The 17072-nt window shown below is 40.1% G+C and overlaps 1 protein-coding gene and 1 long non-coding RNA gene across 4 annotated transcripts in view; both read left to right on the top strand.

The window, feature by feature from the left end:
- Positions 1-999: 999 nt before the first annotated feature.
- Positions 1000-5576, top strand: LOC109305381. Its single transcript, XR_002099611.1, has 3 exons — positions 1000-1130; positions 2991-2993; positions 5310-5576. It is a non-coding gene; the product is annotated as an uncharacterized LOC109305381 (long non-coding RNA).
- A 179-nt stretch (positions 5577-5755) lies between these two features.
- The window catches only part of HFM1 (HFM1, ATP dependent DNA helicase homolog), an 89277-nt gene continuing 77960 nt past the window's right edge, over positions 5756-17072 (top strand). For all 3 annotated transcript variants that reach the window (XM_019501591.1, XM_019501592.1, XM_019501590.1), the window contains exons 1-5: positions 5756-5859; positions 6252-6364; positions 10499-11814; positions 13849-13896; positions 15702-15772. In XM_019501591.1, coding sequence (XP_019357136.1) covers positions 13866-13896; positions 15702-15772 — 102 coding nt within the window. In that variant the 5' untranslated portion in view covers positions 5756-5859; positions 6252-6364; positions 10499-11814; positions 13849-13865. The remainder of the gene's footprint in view (positions 5860-6251; positions 6365-10498; positions 11815-13848; positions 13897-15701; positions 15773-17072) is intronic.

The following is a 17072-nucleotide window of genomic DNA, read 5'->3' as shown; positions in this document are numbered from 1 at the left end:
TTTGTGGTATTTTTTGGTGTCCAGTATCATATAAACATCATATTGGAATAGGAAGTATGAATGAGCTGAATTTTATCCTTGGATGCCTACTCAGTTTTTATAGAGGTAGATGTGAGTGTGTGCAAAAACATGGTGTAGGTTTTGGCATAATTTCACACAATACCATTCTGATGCAATGAGTACGTTCAGGGCTGAAGTTCCTATTAAGAAAATTATGAGAAATATATGCAGGCATTTGGAAAATGAATGTAACTTTTAATGTATTTTTTAATTTCACCAGTCCTCTAAAGTATCTAAGGATATGGTTAAATTACATGTACAAATATTTTTAAAGAATTTTAAATAGAAAGTAACATATTAAAAAATATTTTCAAGAAGGTGAAAAGAAAAAATTGGATGATAAAAATTATTTGTGGTGAAATCATCAATCAGTCTAAGAAAATCTTCAGTCACTTTTTTCATCTATTTATGTATGAGGCAATGTATGCTTACAGTATCTCCCTTGGTATTGTTTGTTGGATGCTAGACCGGTCCAAATCAGTTAAAAATGTAATTACCTTTGACAGTATTGCAATTAATTTTCCAGTTTACTATTTGGTATATAAAAAAAGCAATGCCCCAAGAAGTGCAATCCATAGTATCTAATTAAGGGGGGAGGGAGGATCTGTTTTCATATCAGGTAAGATATTTTACCTGATATTGCTTAAATTTCATTAGAAAATTCAGAGGCTTTTTTCCCCTTTCACTTTCAGCAGCAACAAGAAATATATATATATATACACACACACACTCTGCGTGTTTTATATTTTATATGGTATGGGATCTCTAGGAGCTGGGAAGATTCAAAACAAATTCCCGAGTGATGTCCTATGTACCAATCTAACATAATCTACCCATCTTTTGATCGATACATCTATAACCTATCCATCTTTTGATCAATGACGCTAAATAATGAACATCATTGACTTAAAGTCTAACTTCATTTACAGGTGAGGAGAACCGGTCAGAGCCGGGCCGGGCCGCGCCTGGACTGACAGTAGACCGGCCCGGCCCGGGGTGCCGGGGACCGAAACGGACACCAGCTTTACCTCAGCCCAACTCAGCGGAAGCATCTGGTCCTCCGTACCTGTGTGATGGTACCGTCTCCCTGCTTTGTGCACGTGTCTTTTTGTTGCTCGTATTTTGTTCAGTGACTGCTGAGTTGGGCATTGTTTTTCAGGCCCCGGGCACAGGTATTTTTGCACAAAGGTGGATTTTAGACTTTGCTTGGGAAGGGAAAGGGGCGAGCTATGAGGGCTGCCCGGAGGCAGGGAGCTTTGCCTCCAGGCCCTCAGCAGCCCAGTCAGGCCGGCTCCGGCTAAACACCCGAGGCGCGAATCTACAGACCCTGAGGAACCGGCCACTGTCGCGGCCACGTGTCGCCTCCGCTCAGCCGCCCCCGGGCCACCCCTGGCTCGGCGCTGTCGGCCGCCATCTTGTGTGGCGCGGGGGCGCCTGTTTTCCCGGGCTGTGCGCGGGGCGAGCCAGAGCTGAGGTAACCGCGAAGGCACCTTGTGTCGAGCCGCAAGAGCGGGCGGCGGCCGGGGCCGCCCTTGTAGCGCGGAGGCGCGGGCACCACCTGCGTCTTCGCGAAGGAAGCCAGTCATCAAGCAGCCCTGAAACGCGATTTTGCTGCGGATCCAAGCCTGGCCCCTGCTCCTGCCGTCTTCCCCCCCACCCCCGTTGCTTTTCCTCTCCCGCAGGCAGGGCACGGGGAAGTGTCTGCCCTTCCGACCTAACCTAGGGGTGCCTTTCGTGCGTCCACTGCCATGTTCAGCCTATAAACGTCTCCCCTCCGAGTACTGTCTGGTAAGGGGGATCTTTGCTTCATCGTTAGCCTTCTTCTGCTCACCCAGCAGCAGACCTGTGTGTGGGCAAGGCAGGGTTGCACATCAAGATGAACTGGTTCAGAGGCATGAGTTTTCCTAGGCTTTGTTTCTGACTTTGTGTGCAACCCAGGCTCCGAATGTTTCAGTGGGGCTGCTCCTGGGAGTGTAGAGAAGTATTTGCATCCAAAGGCCCATGTACTTTACAGTAAAATGTTGATTATATGGAACCTCAGTTAACCAGAAGATTTTATACTGTGCTAACCAAAACAAATGTTGTTTTTTCTTTTCTTCCCTGCGCCCGCACCCCTTGGACAAGCCTCCTGCACTTCCATCCTGCACCCCACCACCACCGCCCTGGCTGTGCAGCACTTGCCCGTGCCTCAGCTCCACTCCGTCCCTCACCATGGGGGCCTCAATCTGCCCCCCCCATGCACCCTTTTACTCCAACAGACTTATCAGCCGGAGGCTGCTCTCCAAGCTGCCCGGCTGCATATCGGCAATCCGATTGGTATCAGCCGACATGGCTGGTCAGCTATATCAGCGATTGGTATTGGCCCAAAAAATCTTTATCTGTGCACCCCTACTTGTTAGCAAGACAACTGTTTATTGCGTAGTGCTTTGAGATTTTAAAATGGCACAGTGATTTAAGTGGAGTGTGACAGTTACGCATTTAATCGTGGAACCAAAATAAAGGTATGTTTCTGTCTGGAGCAAAAAAGTTGAGATTATAGAGAAGCTAAAGAAAGAGGCATAAGCCTTAAAACTGTCAGATGAGTACAACGTCCGTCTTTTAACAGTTTACAGTTTGACAGAAAGCAGTGCATCTGTTATAAACTCTGTCAATCATGGACAGTGAAGGAGGATGTGAAGTGAGGAAATACATGAAAGGGCAGAGAATGCTACACTAGAAGATGCAGTTCATACATGATTTATTCAAAAGAGTTTAGGGGGGAACCAATACCTGTGCCACTTTTGTGTGACAAAGCCCTTGAGCTAAATCAAAAACTCTGACTATCAAAGCCAGCACTGAGTGTTTAAAATGGTTTGGCAACCTTTTCTGGCCATGGACCAGAGTGACCCACCCCAGGTCAGAGGTGGGAGGGTGCAAGGACCCACCTGCAGCTGGTGCTTGTCCCTGCAGCAACCCGGGGACCTGGGGAGAGTGACTGCCACTGAAGCCTCACATCTGTGTGCCAGATTTAATGGTTCTGTGGGCCAGATCCATCCCATTGGCCGTAGGTTGTTGACCCCTGGGTTAAAATATTTCAAGTTGTCTCTTAGATTCAGGGAACTGGAAATGCAAAGGGAAAAACTGTCTGTCAGCCAACCAGTAGTTGATTCATTCAAAAGGGTTTTTTTCTGGAAAGTGAAAGATATGACAGAAATTGTTTACAACACAAACAAAACCAATCTAAATTAGAAAGCTTTGCCTCAAAAGACCTTGGCCTCAAGGTGGGAAGCAACAGTTCGGGGGCATAAAGTAAGCAAAGATTGTATTAGTCATGATGTGTGCAAACTTATGTGGCTCTATAGGTCTTGGATTTTTTATTGTTAAAAATTCTGAGGTTTCCTTGTACTTTTAGAAGTGTTGCAACATTTTCAGTGACATACAGAAGTCAGAAAAGTTCTTGGGTTGACAGTAACCGGTTTCAGGATTGGGGTGTAAACATGTTCATTCCAGAAGTTCCAAAGCATCAGAAGAAAAACAGAAGGGATTGAAACGTTTTGCTAATGTTGAACCATTCCATCCATGTGAGGTGAATAAAGCAAATGAGAATTTCAAGGTTATTTTCCTCCTGTCAAATATTATGCTTATTCTTCAACCAATGGATCGAAGGGTGACTGTTTTCTAGCAGAAAACAGCTTCTGTGTTAGTTGTTTCTTATTGATGGTGATAATGAAGGAATGACTAATTTTACCAAAACATGGACCTATAAGAAGCCTCGTACACAATAGCAGACACTTGGACACCAGTATCATGAGTCATATTGTTCTGGGCCTGGAAAAAACATGTAGCCACCTGCCATGACACAAAGGTAATGATGATGCTAAAAGAAACAGAGGATCCTGCCTTTATATTGGAGTGGATCAACATGTTAGGCAACTCTCAGTTGTGAAGAGTAGCATGAAAATGTAGGTAGTTAGCTTTCCCTTGATGCTGGAGATCCAGGGTCCAACCTAATGCTCTCAGAGGTGCTCTTATTAAAGTCCCCAACTCTCCCCGACATCTGCAAAGCATGTGTAAAAACACCCTAAGTGTTCTGGATAATTGATATTCTTTTGTAAAGGGATTGGTGGGGGAAGTAAAATATAGGTTGTTTATATATTTGTTAGAAGAATCATTCTTTTTGATTGTAAAAGGGCACTCGAAAGGTTTTTATTTGAAACACTGAATTTCATAGCTCTACAATTTGCAGATAGCTCTGACTGTGTGCTGCACCTACAGCATTGTATTGTGAAGTTTTCACATTTTACTAGAAACACTCCTGTGGTATGTTTTGAAGTTTTGCAAGAAGGGCAGATGGAAAATAGTTTTCAAAAATGTTATTCATCACTGACAGTACACTGACAGTACACTGTTCTAGGAGTACTGTTAGAATATTAAAAGTGATTTTTTTAAAGATCTGATACACTTATTATCATTCATACTTGCTATCTTTTGTACTTTATATGAACAATGAAAGACAGTTTCTTTTATTTTATCATCTGATTTGGCTGTTGTTTTTCATGTACTTGCATAGTATTTTATCTGGATGTTCAGCCCATAAAAGTTTATTATTTTATTTTACTTCAGTTTGAGATTTGAACAATGGATGAAACACTGACCACATTGAAATTGATGGGAGTTTTGGCATTAAACTTCTACAGAGCTAGGTGTTTGCCTAATAAAAGCCATTACATGCATAACACACTGTGTTTTTAGTAACAACCAAAGTTAGTAACTAAATATGTTATACTAAACAATATGAACTATCATTAGCTCTTTAACTACACTTGCAGTAGGGTGAGGGAAATTCTTTAAAACATAGTTTTATCAGGAAAACCTTTTTAACATATGGAATTTTAAATAGCCTATAATGTTGAAGAAAATAGTTTAAAAGTATGTATGTATGTTAAATAACAAAAATCCGTCTCTGGACTTGAATTTTCAGACAAAACTCATTAAGGTTCTAGGATTCAAGCCACATCCATTTTCCAGCTATGTAATGTGTTCCTGTGTAGAAAGATTCTGACTCACTTATAACTTAAGAATTATACGCTTTAAATAATTGAATAGTTTATTTGGGTTTTTTTTAAAGGCAGCAGAATTTGGACCAAAGAAATTAGAGGGCCATTTGTAATGAAAATGAAAGAAAATCATACAATAGGAAATGTATAAAATTTATAGTCCAATAAAAATACATAAACATATTTTTAAAAGTTTCCTTTTTATTTCTGAAGGTGACTTTTCAAAGTTCTAACTGCACAGCGTTTTTTCAAAAGAAGAAAAAACTAAAACCAGGTATGTCTTAGAAAATCCGATATTTGTGATAAAATGCTTTGTGCATATTGTGGAAATTTGGTTAATCACTAGAATACAGGTACAGATTGATTAGGCCTTTGTCTTGCAAGTCTTCAGTACATACTTAAGAATGCCCATTGACGTTTGTAGGATTAAGTCATTATTTTTTGTCACATACTACTCTCAAAATTTTGCTTAGGAAAAGGGTTGCTTTTTTGCTTTGTTTTGTTTTTTGAAGCAAGACTGATGACACAAAAACCAGAGATGTAAAAGAAAATAAAGCTAATCAATACACTTATTTTTATTTGGTTAGAAAATATTGTGGTTCTTCATATATGTATCATTTTCTACAGTACCATTCCATTACTCATTGTACTGCTTTTACAGTCTAATGAAAATTCATATTTGATTTCAAACAATGCTGGCATCTACAAACGCTGTCTTTTCATTGGAAAGTTTATTTTATGAAACACCAGATACAAAGCAAAAGTAAGTCTTACCTTGTTGAATGTACATAAGTGTTTGTCTTCCTTTTCTGTACTTTGAGCCATTTGACAATAGAAAACAATTGTGGAATTATTTCCCCTGGAGCTGCAAAAAAAAGGACTTGGAACTTGCAGGTTTAGAACCCCATAATGTTTTGTAATAGTCAAAGTACACTGAATAGCGTGACTTTGCACTTATGCTTATATTGTATACAATATTAATCTTAAAAGCTATGGATTAACTGAAATTTTACCTCTTTAAATTTACTGCAACATTTTAAAAATTAAAGGGAAGAATTAGGAGAAGAAATGATCAGTTTGTTGCTTAAGATTAAGTTTTGAAATTAACTTGGAGAATGCAAAAGGAATTCCTTTACTTTGTATTCTTTGTAACAGGTATCTAGAAAATACAGGACCAAAAAATTGGTTTCTTGCTCCTGTTCCATCTATTGCTGAAATTCCAAGCGCTCAGGAGCTAGAGAAGGAATTGGAAAAAAATAACCATCTAGGTAAAATATATGCAATTCATTTTTTATTATGCAAACAAAATTAGAAGATAAATATCTGTATTCTCCCTTGCTCCATATGTGGAGTGTTAATGTGAAAAATGCATGCAAATTTAGAAAAATAAAATCCCTGGTTCAGGGTAAAAATATTATTGTTCATGTTCTTATGGGGCAAAGGAAGTGGAATCTAGACATAAGTCTGCTGAGAATTTCAAAGACATGAGGTTGTCGTGATAGTCATATACAGCCCTTGGTGTAGAGATTTGCAGTGTGTGGGAATTGGCATTTTGGGAGAGGAGAAGCATGCCCATAACTTTATTGGTTCTGGGTTGTGGTACAGAAGCATAGGAGACTGTGAGAAGCAGCTGTAAGAATGTGCTAATCCCCTTCTGGTTTATGGACCAGCACAGCATTCAGGAAATACAGAGATGATATAAATCAACCTTTTTCTGTCCGTATTTGGTGTGAGCCTCGGAAGCTGTACCACTCATGAGGGACAGCTTAGCATCTGCCTCAATAACTTTTATAAAGAATAACTTTTTCAGTTTTATCCTTTGGAGTTTCCACTATGGGAAATTCTTCCCATGAAATGTTAGTGCTCCACAGTCAAAAAATAAACTTGTGCAGCTAAATAAAGTTACTTAGGCTGATGAAAATAAGCTCTTAATAAGCTATTACGTAGATATCACAAATAGAGAGACTTTATTTTTTGGTTACAAATATATGCCATTAAATTACGGGATGGTGACTAATTCTGTCATTCACAACTTACAGGCGTAACCCAGAAGTGTGGCATAGGGACTATAGCTCTTGTTCTTACTAAGAACTTGAGGATTGATCTATGTTTTATAACGGGGTTGCTCAACTGGCTGCCTATGAACTGCATGTGGCCCCCAAAGGGTTAAGCTGCAGTCTCCAGGCCTCTGGTCCGGACCACTCCCTCCCCACCATGCCAGCTGCTGCTGCTGCTTCTGCCAGTCTCCCCATCCCTCCTCCAGCTCCCATTTGTTGCCTCTGTCTTTGGGAGCAGGGCAGCACAGGTCAGAGTGGAGCAGCAGATGGAGTCTGCAGCCAAGGGACTTGGTGGATCCCAGAACTTTACATGATGTGAGAGTGCAGTTTAGCAGGGGGGTGCCTGCCACATGGTGGTAGGGGAATCTGGTGCAGTTGGGGCTATGAAGCATGAGTGTACAGTAGACGGTTGATGGCATGCCAGCAGGGATTTAGCTTCTTTGACCATCGAATGTTCTTCCAAGAAGAAGGATTGCTGGGAAGAGATGGAATCTATCTGATGAAGAGAGGGGGAAGAGTGTCTCTGCAGACAGGCTCGCTAACCTAGTGAGGAGGGCTTTAAACTAAGTTCACTGGGGGATGGTGACCAAACCCTGAGGTAAGTGGGGAAGTGGGAGACCTGAAGGAAAAGCAAGCAGGAAGGGTGTTTTCATACTTCCTGAAAAATCAGGGCAATCAACTAGTTACATCAGGTGCCTGTACACAAAGGCACAGAGTCTGGGAAATGAGTAGGAAGAATTGCAAGTCCTCACACATAAACCAGTCGGCCTCACCTCAGTCCCTGAAAAAATCATGGAGCCAGATCCTCAAGGAATCCATTTCTAAGCACTTGGCAGAGAAACAGGTGATTAGGAACAGTCAACATGGGTTCACCAGGGACAAGTCATGCCTGGTCAACCTGATTGCCTTCTGTGATGAGGGGACTGGCTCTGGATGCGGGGAGACTGGAGAATGTGGTATACTTTGATTTTAGCAAGGCTTTTGATACTGTTTCCCATAGCATTATCGTAGGCAAGCTAAGGAAGTATGGGCTGGATGAATGGACTGTAAGATGAATAGAAAACTGGCTGGAGCTTAAGGCTCAGAGTAATAATCAATGGCTTGATATCTAGTTGGCAGCTGGTATTAAGAGGGGTAGGGGTAGGGGTAGGTCCTAAGGCCAGGTTTGTTCAGTGTCTTCATCAGTGACCTGGAAGATGGTATAGAGGGCACCCTCAGCAAGTCTGCAGATGACACCAAGCTGGCAGAAGTAGTAGATATGCTGGAGAGTAGGCCTAGGATTTAGAGTGACTTAGACAAATTGGAGTATTAGGCCAAAATAAATCTCATGAGGTTCAAGAAGGACAAGTGCAAAGTCCTACACTTAGGATGGAACAATCCCACGTACCAGTACAGGCTGGGGGCTGAGTGGTTGGGCAGCAGCTCTGCAGAAAAGGACCTGGGGGTTACAGTGGATGATAAGCTGAATATGAGCCAGCAGTGTGCCCTTGTTGCCAAAAAGTCTAATGGCATACTGAGCTGCATTGGTAGTTGTGTTGTCAGTAGTTCAAGGGAAATGATTATTCCCCTCTATTCAACACTGATGAGGCCACATCTGGAGTACTGTGTTCAGTTTTGGGCCCCTCACTACAAAAAGGATGCGGACAAATTTGGCAGAGTCCAGCGGAGGGCAACAGAAATGATGAGGGGCCTGGGGGACATGACTTATGAGGAAAGACTGCAGGAATTGGGCTTATTTAGTCTAGAGAAGAGAAGACTGAAAGGGGATTTAATAGCCTTCAACTATCGGAACAGGGATTCGAAAGAGTATGGAGCTAGATTATTCTCAGTGGTGGCAGACATTGGTGATGCATAGGAGGTGCATGCAGGTGCGTGTGCACCCCCTGAAAGAAGTGCTGGCAATGCTGCCAGTGGTGCCTGCGGGCAGTCGCTGCTTGCCACTCTCCCCTTGCTGCTGACACTGCTGGTGGTATCTGCAGGTGGTCGCTCATCACAGCTGCTGGTGGTGCCTGCGGGCAGTCGCCGCTCACCACCCCCTCGCTCCCCCCCCTGGCAACACCGCTGTGGCCGCCTGCGGGAGCTCCCCGCTCACCACTGCCACCACTGCCTGCAGGCAGTCGCTGTGCCCCCCCCAGCCTCCGGAGGCATGCAACTTTGGCTGGGATGATCTAGTTGAGGCTGGTCCTGCTTTGAGCACAGGGTTGGACTAGATGACCTCCTGAGGTCCATTCCAACCCTAACTTTCTATGATTCTATAATGCAGTGAAGGAGTGGGGGGTGCCTCTGCACTGGGCGTGCCTGCATGGTGCTGCACAATGGCGTGTGACCTGTGGTATGCAGCCCATCCCCCAAGCCTCTTGGCTACTCAGAATTTGGACAGCCCTGGTCTACAACATCCCATTTCTAGAATTTCCTCCAAGTTTTGGAGGTGTGATTGGGCCCGTGACCTACTACTATTCACTGTAATATAGAAACTACAAGTTCGAGAGCTTTTATTAATAGCTAAGCCTGTTAATATAGAAGTGCTGTGACCCCAGTTGCATTACAGTTTGTCCAGTTTTTTCAGTAGCCTGGTATCTTTTGTTTGTTTGCTAGGGTGGGTAGATTTTACAAAGAGAAGGATAACCTGCTAAAGATAGCCATTATTCCATGCAGATCGTGAAGTTTTTCATGTATGAAGTTTCAGTTGTCTTTGTGACAAGTGGGAAATGACTTGAGAGCAATCTTTTTCACCTGTGTAAGTTCGGAATATATATGATCATCTCTGCTTCATATTGCAGAGTGTCAACTGACCTGATTTTTGGGAAGCTTTTGGGTGACTGCATGCATCTACCTTGAATAGAAGGTTGAACTAGATGATTTCCTGGAGTCCCATGCAGCCCTACTTTTTCATGCTTCTGTGATGCATAGCAGTGGGTCTCAAACTTTTTTTTTCACGGAGCACTTGAAAATTGCTAAGGGTCTTGGCGGAACACTTAAACGTCTTTGTTCTGCAAATCAAAGCACACAACTCATATTTTAATATTAGTAGTCTTACCTTACAAGTACAGATATTCTTGATTGTTTTGCAACCTTTCTGTGGACCACCTGAATGGAGCTTGTGGGTCAGTGGTGGTCCGTGGACCACAGTTTGATAACCTCTGATCCATAGGATAGACATTGAGAGAGTAATAGAAAAGTACTTCTAATATGTATAATATATATTAAATTGATCCCATTTTACATAGAGATGTAATGATCTGATCAAATATTTTATCAGATATTTGATGGGTTATGTTGATATATCACAGCAGATTAGACCCCATTTTATGAGAACTATTAAAAAAGAAACTTACAAAATTTCAGCACAAATTCCTTTTGACTTGACCTCTAACAAGCAAGAAGTACTTGAGTTAAGTTTAGGAAAAGGAGATAAAAGTCATTTGCAACATGAAAGTCTGGAAGTTGTTTCATCATTTCCATATTCTGACCATGAAAAATATAAAAATGAAATCAGGCCTTGTCAACAACCTGATAGAAATATTTCAGAAACGAGAAAATTAATTAATTTTCCAGAAGATGATGAAAGTACCAACTCAACTTTCAGAAAAAGGTATGTGTTTTAAGTCAATCATCATAATTCATCAGCTATCAAAATCATATTATTATTTTAGATGCATTTGTCAAATACAGAGTTTTTGATCCTTGAAGTGAAAGTACTTAATAGAGCTCCAGGCAGTAATGTCGGGATTCCTTTGAATGTAAGAAAAAACACATATTCCCTCTTGGCAGTATTTTAGTACAGTAATTAAATTTGCCCTGAGCTCAACTGCTTCTACAAAAAAGTTAGGCATGGGGTTTATTTTATTATTTTAGAGAAAGTACTGAGTTGCACAAGCATTCTTAGATGCTAAAATGCATCCATTTGAAAGAGAGCTAGAAGACTCAGAATGCCATTTACATGTTCAGAGATCAAGTGAGCCAAGACTGTCCAGAGAAACCCTCTACACAATTTCAATGCTGCCTAAAAAGAGAGGTCGTAAATAGAAGCACCTCTTTGATGTCAAAGCTATTACTAATTGTCACAGCCTTTTAAACTTCATTTTTTCAGTTGTGCAGTGTAGCAGTTAGTCTAGTGTTAGGATCTAATATCTCTCCTGCATGGAAGCAAAGATGAGTTTAATAGTTTGCCTATGTGAAGTGAGTTAAAAAATAAAAAGAACTTTTCTAGGTGGAACTTCAGTTGGATCAAGTAAAGTAAGATGTGCGCTTGCCTAGAAAAGACAATTTTAATTTTTGTACTTAGATTTCCACAAACAAAATATATGTATCAAAATGTATATTCTTTGAAAATATCGGGAAATATATGATATATAGAATAACAAGTATTTTTGTGTAAATACATCTTTTTCAGCTTATTTAAAACAACTGATTTTACATATGCAAATATAGAACATAAAGATAATTTCCTTCATGGCAGTGGAACTGACATTTCTTGTAAGATAATTAAAAATGTAAAAGAGACTAAAAAAGAAGTGTTATAGAAAGATAATAGTATGCAGGTACTTCAGTATTCAGATTTCAATCTGCATAGTGTAAATGATGTATTTTCTGCTTGTGAAAATGGAAAAGGAGTCAAAGTACAATCATTTCTTCATGTTTCAGAGACTTCAATGTGGAAGGTGATTATAACTAGTCTTCATAATATTTCAGAAGAATATTTTCTGTGCTGTTTTGATGTGATATATGATGAATATTCATGTTCTAATGCGAAGGAGGATTCAACATATGTACAATAAATGTTACGAATTGTTGCATAAGATGAAGTAGAAAGACCACCAAGTCAAGAAGTAGCTTCATAGTTGGTAGGGTTGGAAGGGACCTAAGCAGATCATCAAGTCCTACCCCCTGCCATGGCAGGAAAAAGTACTGGGGTCAAATGACCCCAGCAAGGTGATCATCCAGCCTCCTCTTAAAGACCCTGAGGGTAAGAGCCAGCACCACTTCTCTTGGAAGTTGGTTCCAGATCCTAGCTGCCCTGACAGTGAAGTAGTGCCTCCTGATATCTAGCCTAAATCTACCCTCTGCCAGCTTGTGACCGTTATTTCTTGTCACTCCTGGGAGTGCTGGGGGGAACAGGGACTCTCCCAGTGCCTGCTGGTCCTGCCTGACTAGTTTGTAAATGGCCACTAGATCCCTCCTCAGCCTTCTCTTGTGGAGGCTGAACAGGTTCAGGTCTTGTAGCCTTTCCTCATAGGGCCTGCCCTGCTGCCCCCTGATCATGTGAGTGGCCCTTCTCTGGACCCTCTCCATCATGTCCACATCCCTCCTGAAGTGCGGCGCCCGGAACTGGACGCAGTACTCCAACTGTGGCCTAACCAGTTTCTCATAGAGGGGGAGGATCACCTCCTTGGACCTGCTTGAGATGCATCTGTGGATGCATGACAAGGTGTGGTTGGCCTTCCTGACTGCGTCCCCACACAGTTGGCCCATGTTCATTTTGGCATCAATGATGACTCCAAGATCCTTTTCTGCCTCTGCACTGACAAGAAGATATTTCCCCAGCCTGTAGGTATGGTGCTGGTTCTTCCTCCCCAGGTGCATCACCTTGCACTTGTCAGTGTTGAAACCCATCCTGTTCTCATCCGCCCACTCCTGTAACCTGTCTAGGTCCGATTGCAGCCTATTCTTCCCATCTAGTGTGCCCACATCCCCCCACATCTTAGTGTCGTCTGCGAATTTGAACAGTGTGCTTTTTGCCCCCTTGTCCAAGTCACTGATGAAGATGATGAACAATGCGGGCCCGAGGACCGAGCCCTGTGGAACCCCATTGCCCACATCCCTTCAGGTCAAAAATGACCTGTCTACCCACTCTCTGGGTGCAGCCCTCCAGCCAGTTAGTGACCCATCTGACTGTGTAGGTGTTGACGCCACAGTCCCCTAGTTTTTTAATGAGAATGAGGTGAGAGACAGTGTTGAAGGTCTTCCTGAAGTCCAGAAAGACTACTTCCACTGCTACCCCTACGTCTAAGGATTTTGTGACCTGGTCATAGAAGGCCACCAGGTTGGTCTGACAGGACTACCTCTAATGAAGTAGTCATTAGCAAGCTTCATCTAACTCAGATTAAACATACAGGTTTATTATAATTATATAATCTCCATCACTGGAGATTACATCATTTAGGGAATACCAGTATGTTAGACAATCACCTGGCTGGGATGGTGTAGACAAGGATTTCCTTAACCAATGATGGTGGATTACAGGGAGGGTATCAAACAGGGGACAGATCACTTCAGATGTATTTGTTTCAAGGCTGTCCCTCCATAATATCTATTTCTCCTACTGTTAGAGACAGGATACTGTGCTAGATGGATGGTCTGACCCAGTATGGCACTTAGGTTCGTTTTTAGGGTAGTTCTGCCTTGAGCAGGGTTTGAACTAGATGACCTCCAGAGGTCCTTTCCAGCTCTGTTTTTCTTTGTTTATATAATATAAAACTTTTTGTTCAGAGGTATTGGAAGTGGTGGTGGTATTAGCCTCTCTTTGTACAAAATCAGTTGCTGGGGTACTCCAACCAGAGCTGTCAAATCCTCCCATATCACCGCCATGCTGAGTTATAAGCTGGTGTGATAAGCATGATTGTATAATGGTATTTTGAAGGATATTGTTAGAAAACATTGATACCTATTTTTAATAATGTTGTTGCTTTTTTAAGGAGCTGTAGCAAAAAAAATGGAGGTCCTGAGAGCTGTTACAGAAATCCGTATCTTTTACATATTTATTTTTATTGTTACAGTTATATTTATTATAACTATTTTACATTTACAAAATAAATTATCATTTAAAATATCCCGTTTAGTTTCATTTTGCCCATGGGAGTCAATACAATTTATTGTATAGCTTTTGTTTCATAATAAGCTATGAATCAAATTATGAAATAACTTACATGTGTGGCATCCAAAACAGTGAAATAGGACAAATAAACATAGTTGATTATCCATTATCTAAGCAAATTTATTCTTTTTCATGTATTCACATTTTTATCTTCATAGAATCATTTGTTAATAAACACAATAGATTTAAAATGTCAAAGTGAAAATATTTACCTAGTTGAAATATATGTATTTCAAAAACAGCTAATGTAAATTAGCATTTAGATTCATCAGAAACCTAAACCTCATTTTTTGTCACACGAACCTCATTTTTTGTCACACTCTTTAAGTAAAAACAAGTTATTCAAACTTCATTTGATTCAATACTTACATCACCATGTGGATACAATATATTCCCCCCCAAAAATTTACTCTAAACATATTTTAACAGGCTTGCTCCCCTTTCTACCCTGAAATCCATACTATACTTACCTAGCCTTCTGTTTTTACCAAACTTTTGTTCTTCTTATGCTTTGGATCTATAGTATTTTGTCATGCTGCTAGGTTAAACATTTTGAGAAATGAATAGCGAAAATTACATTCCTAAATTCATATTTAAGTGTGTGACCTGGTTTTCCTAAATCCAACTAAGTATGTGACTTGGTTTTCCAAAACAGGGACCATTCTGTAGCTCCAGAGATGTTAATGAATGTTGCTAGGTCATCAAGTACATTTAAAACAAGCTGATTGTTTAGTGACCTACTTGGAGACCTACAACACTTTCGCAGCAGAATAAAATAACTTTATTCCATAGTAAAAATGGGGCATACACATGATGCACTGAGTCAGCAAGTGAAGAATTAGCTATATAGGAGTTATGTCCCCTTGTTTGCTCCCCTACTGAGTTTCACTTTTGGGATAGCCCATTTGTGCAATACAGACTGACTCCTCTGCCACCTAGTTGCCAAATGTGTTAGCACCTACTTTGGATAGCTTGAAAAAGCTGGTTGTGTTACTTGCTGAAGTCCAGGGTAAATTACTTTGTACTAATCTTGCAGTATGTCTGTCCTGAACAGAGGCACTTAATTTTGCAAATCTTGGTCCTCGTTATTGCAAGTGCACACTCAGTGGTACATACCTTTTGTGAAGTCTTAATTAGCCTTGCACGTAACTTGGTGTTTTCTTTTCATTGGAAGAAAAGTCCTAGTATGACCATTTCGTTTGTTTGTTACAACAGCAAATGAAATAGCAAAGCAGAAGTTTTAAAACATTATTTTTAAAATGTTTATTGGCATTTAGCCCTCTTTGAATCTGAAGTTTTTTGTGTTGTCAGAATAGGTATAGTACAGGCAGTACTCCAGTCTGCCCTATTAGACCTGTTCTGTGGAATAGAAGATAACTTCATTTGTGCTTCAGGGGGACCAATTAAGTGTTTTGTTTAGTCTCCATATCTGCTGCTTGGCATCTCTTGAGACTACCATTAGAGACCTTAATTAAAGCATCTTGAGATGGACTACTGTCCATAAGGAACTGAACTGAAACCATCAAATCATGTAATAAGTTAATTTTTGAGAATTGTCTGATAAATCTGTATCTGTGAACAATCCTTATTTAGGTATAAATGTATTTGCTATAGTTCTAAGGTAAAATAAGGATCTGTATTACATTCTTAACTGAGTTATTTGACGATGTTTAGCTTCTCCATTTAGAAATATTTTCAAGGATTTTCCATATTTTAACTACATACAATCCAAGGCTTTGGATGATGTAAGTATGGACTCTTATTTAATTGTATTAGCAAGTAGTACATAAAGCATTTAAATTAAGCATTTAATTTAAATGTAAGTAATACACAGAAGTGGCAAATGAGGTACACTATCTAAGGACTATAACTTTCAGGGACAAATGAGGAAAATAGTAATGAAATTTATCTAGAGAATGGTTCAGGATGAAATAAGCACTTTTACACATTTGGGTGTACTTATTTCAATAAATATTTATGTTAATTGTGATTCAGAAAACACGTTCACTTGTAGTTGAAAATAAAAAGCTTTTCCACAGCAAGTGTAAGAATCAAATTTTGGCAATTGAATAACATGGTTACATTACAGGAAAGTCCAGTCTTTTTTGGAAAAGGCTTTCTTACCCTTTATTTTTCCCCCAATATGTTCCCATTCTTTTATTCCCCAAAATTTAAATCTCCGTTTTGAAGCAACAGTCCTTCCATTTGCGGAATACTATTTGGTATTCCTGGGGGCTAGAGCAAGCATAGGTGTATGTATTAGAGATAGCAGACCCTGATTCAGCATAGCATTTAAGTCCTGTCCTTTAAACGGAATTGGAGTCTTAGGAAATTCTGTTTTGGCCTCATACCCATTAAATAACATTTTCCACAGAGAAACTGAGTGTTTGGGAAAATTAAAGTTACAGCCCAACTTGTATGTCTTTAAAATCCCTCCATATATGGATGAATAGTTTTCATATGTTTATGATGCTTCCTCTCTTTTTGTTCTCTTTTCTATCTTGTACATTTATTTTCTGCATACCAGTCCACTGTTTCAGTAAGGAAACTATATTGATTAATTCTAAGTTTATTTAATTTATGTATGAAAAGTAATCTTTGATTTTCATGAAAGAATGAAAAAAATCTTGCTTGTAGCTATACCCTATCATTATTTTACAAACAGAACTGTGATTTAAGGCACTAGGATTTTATATAACACCCATTAATCTTCAGGTGGTTCACAAGGTACCTAAAATGATTCAGTTACAAAATAAAGTTGCTGAAAACTCAGAATTCTGCTTATGATTTTATTACCAGTATTAGTATCTGTAGATACATAAATTACAAAAAGACAACTACTGGAATGTCTTTGAAGTTTTTGTTACAGAACAGTCAATACATCTTTATAATGAGCCTGTGTTTAATAGTAGTTGGATATTGACAATGGTTCATCTGTCATCTAAGACTAGAGACTAGCATTTTTGTGTAAATCTGTCATCTAAGACTAGAGACTGGCATTTTTGTGTTTATGACGACAATGTAGACATCACTGTGCAATCACGA

Source organism: Gavialis gangeticus, unplaced genomic scaffold (genome assembly GCF_001723915.1).
Source record: "Gavialis gangeticus isolate Ggan-Ray unplaced genomic scaffold, GavGan_comp1, whole genome shotgun sequence".
In the NCBI taxonomy this organism is placed as follows: Eukaryota; Metazoa; Chordata; order Crocodylia; family Gavialidae; genus Gavialis; species Gavialis gangeticus.
The sequence above is the reverse complement of the archived record's forward strand: the minus strand, read 5'-3'. Positions and strand labels throughout refer to the sequence as shown.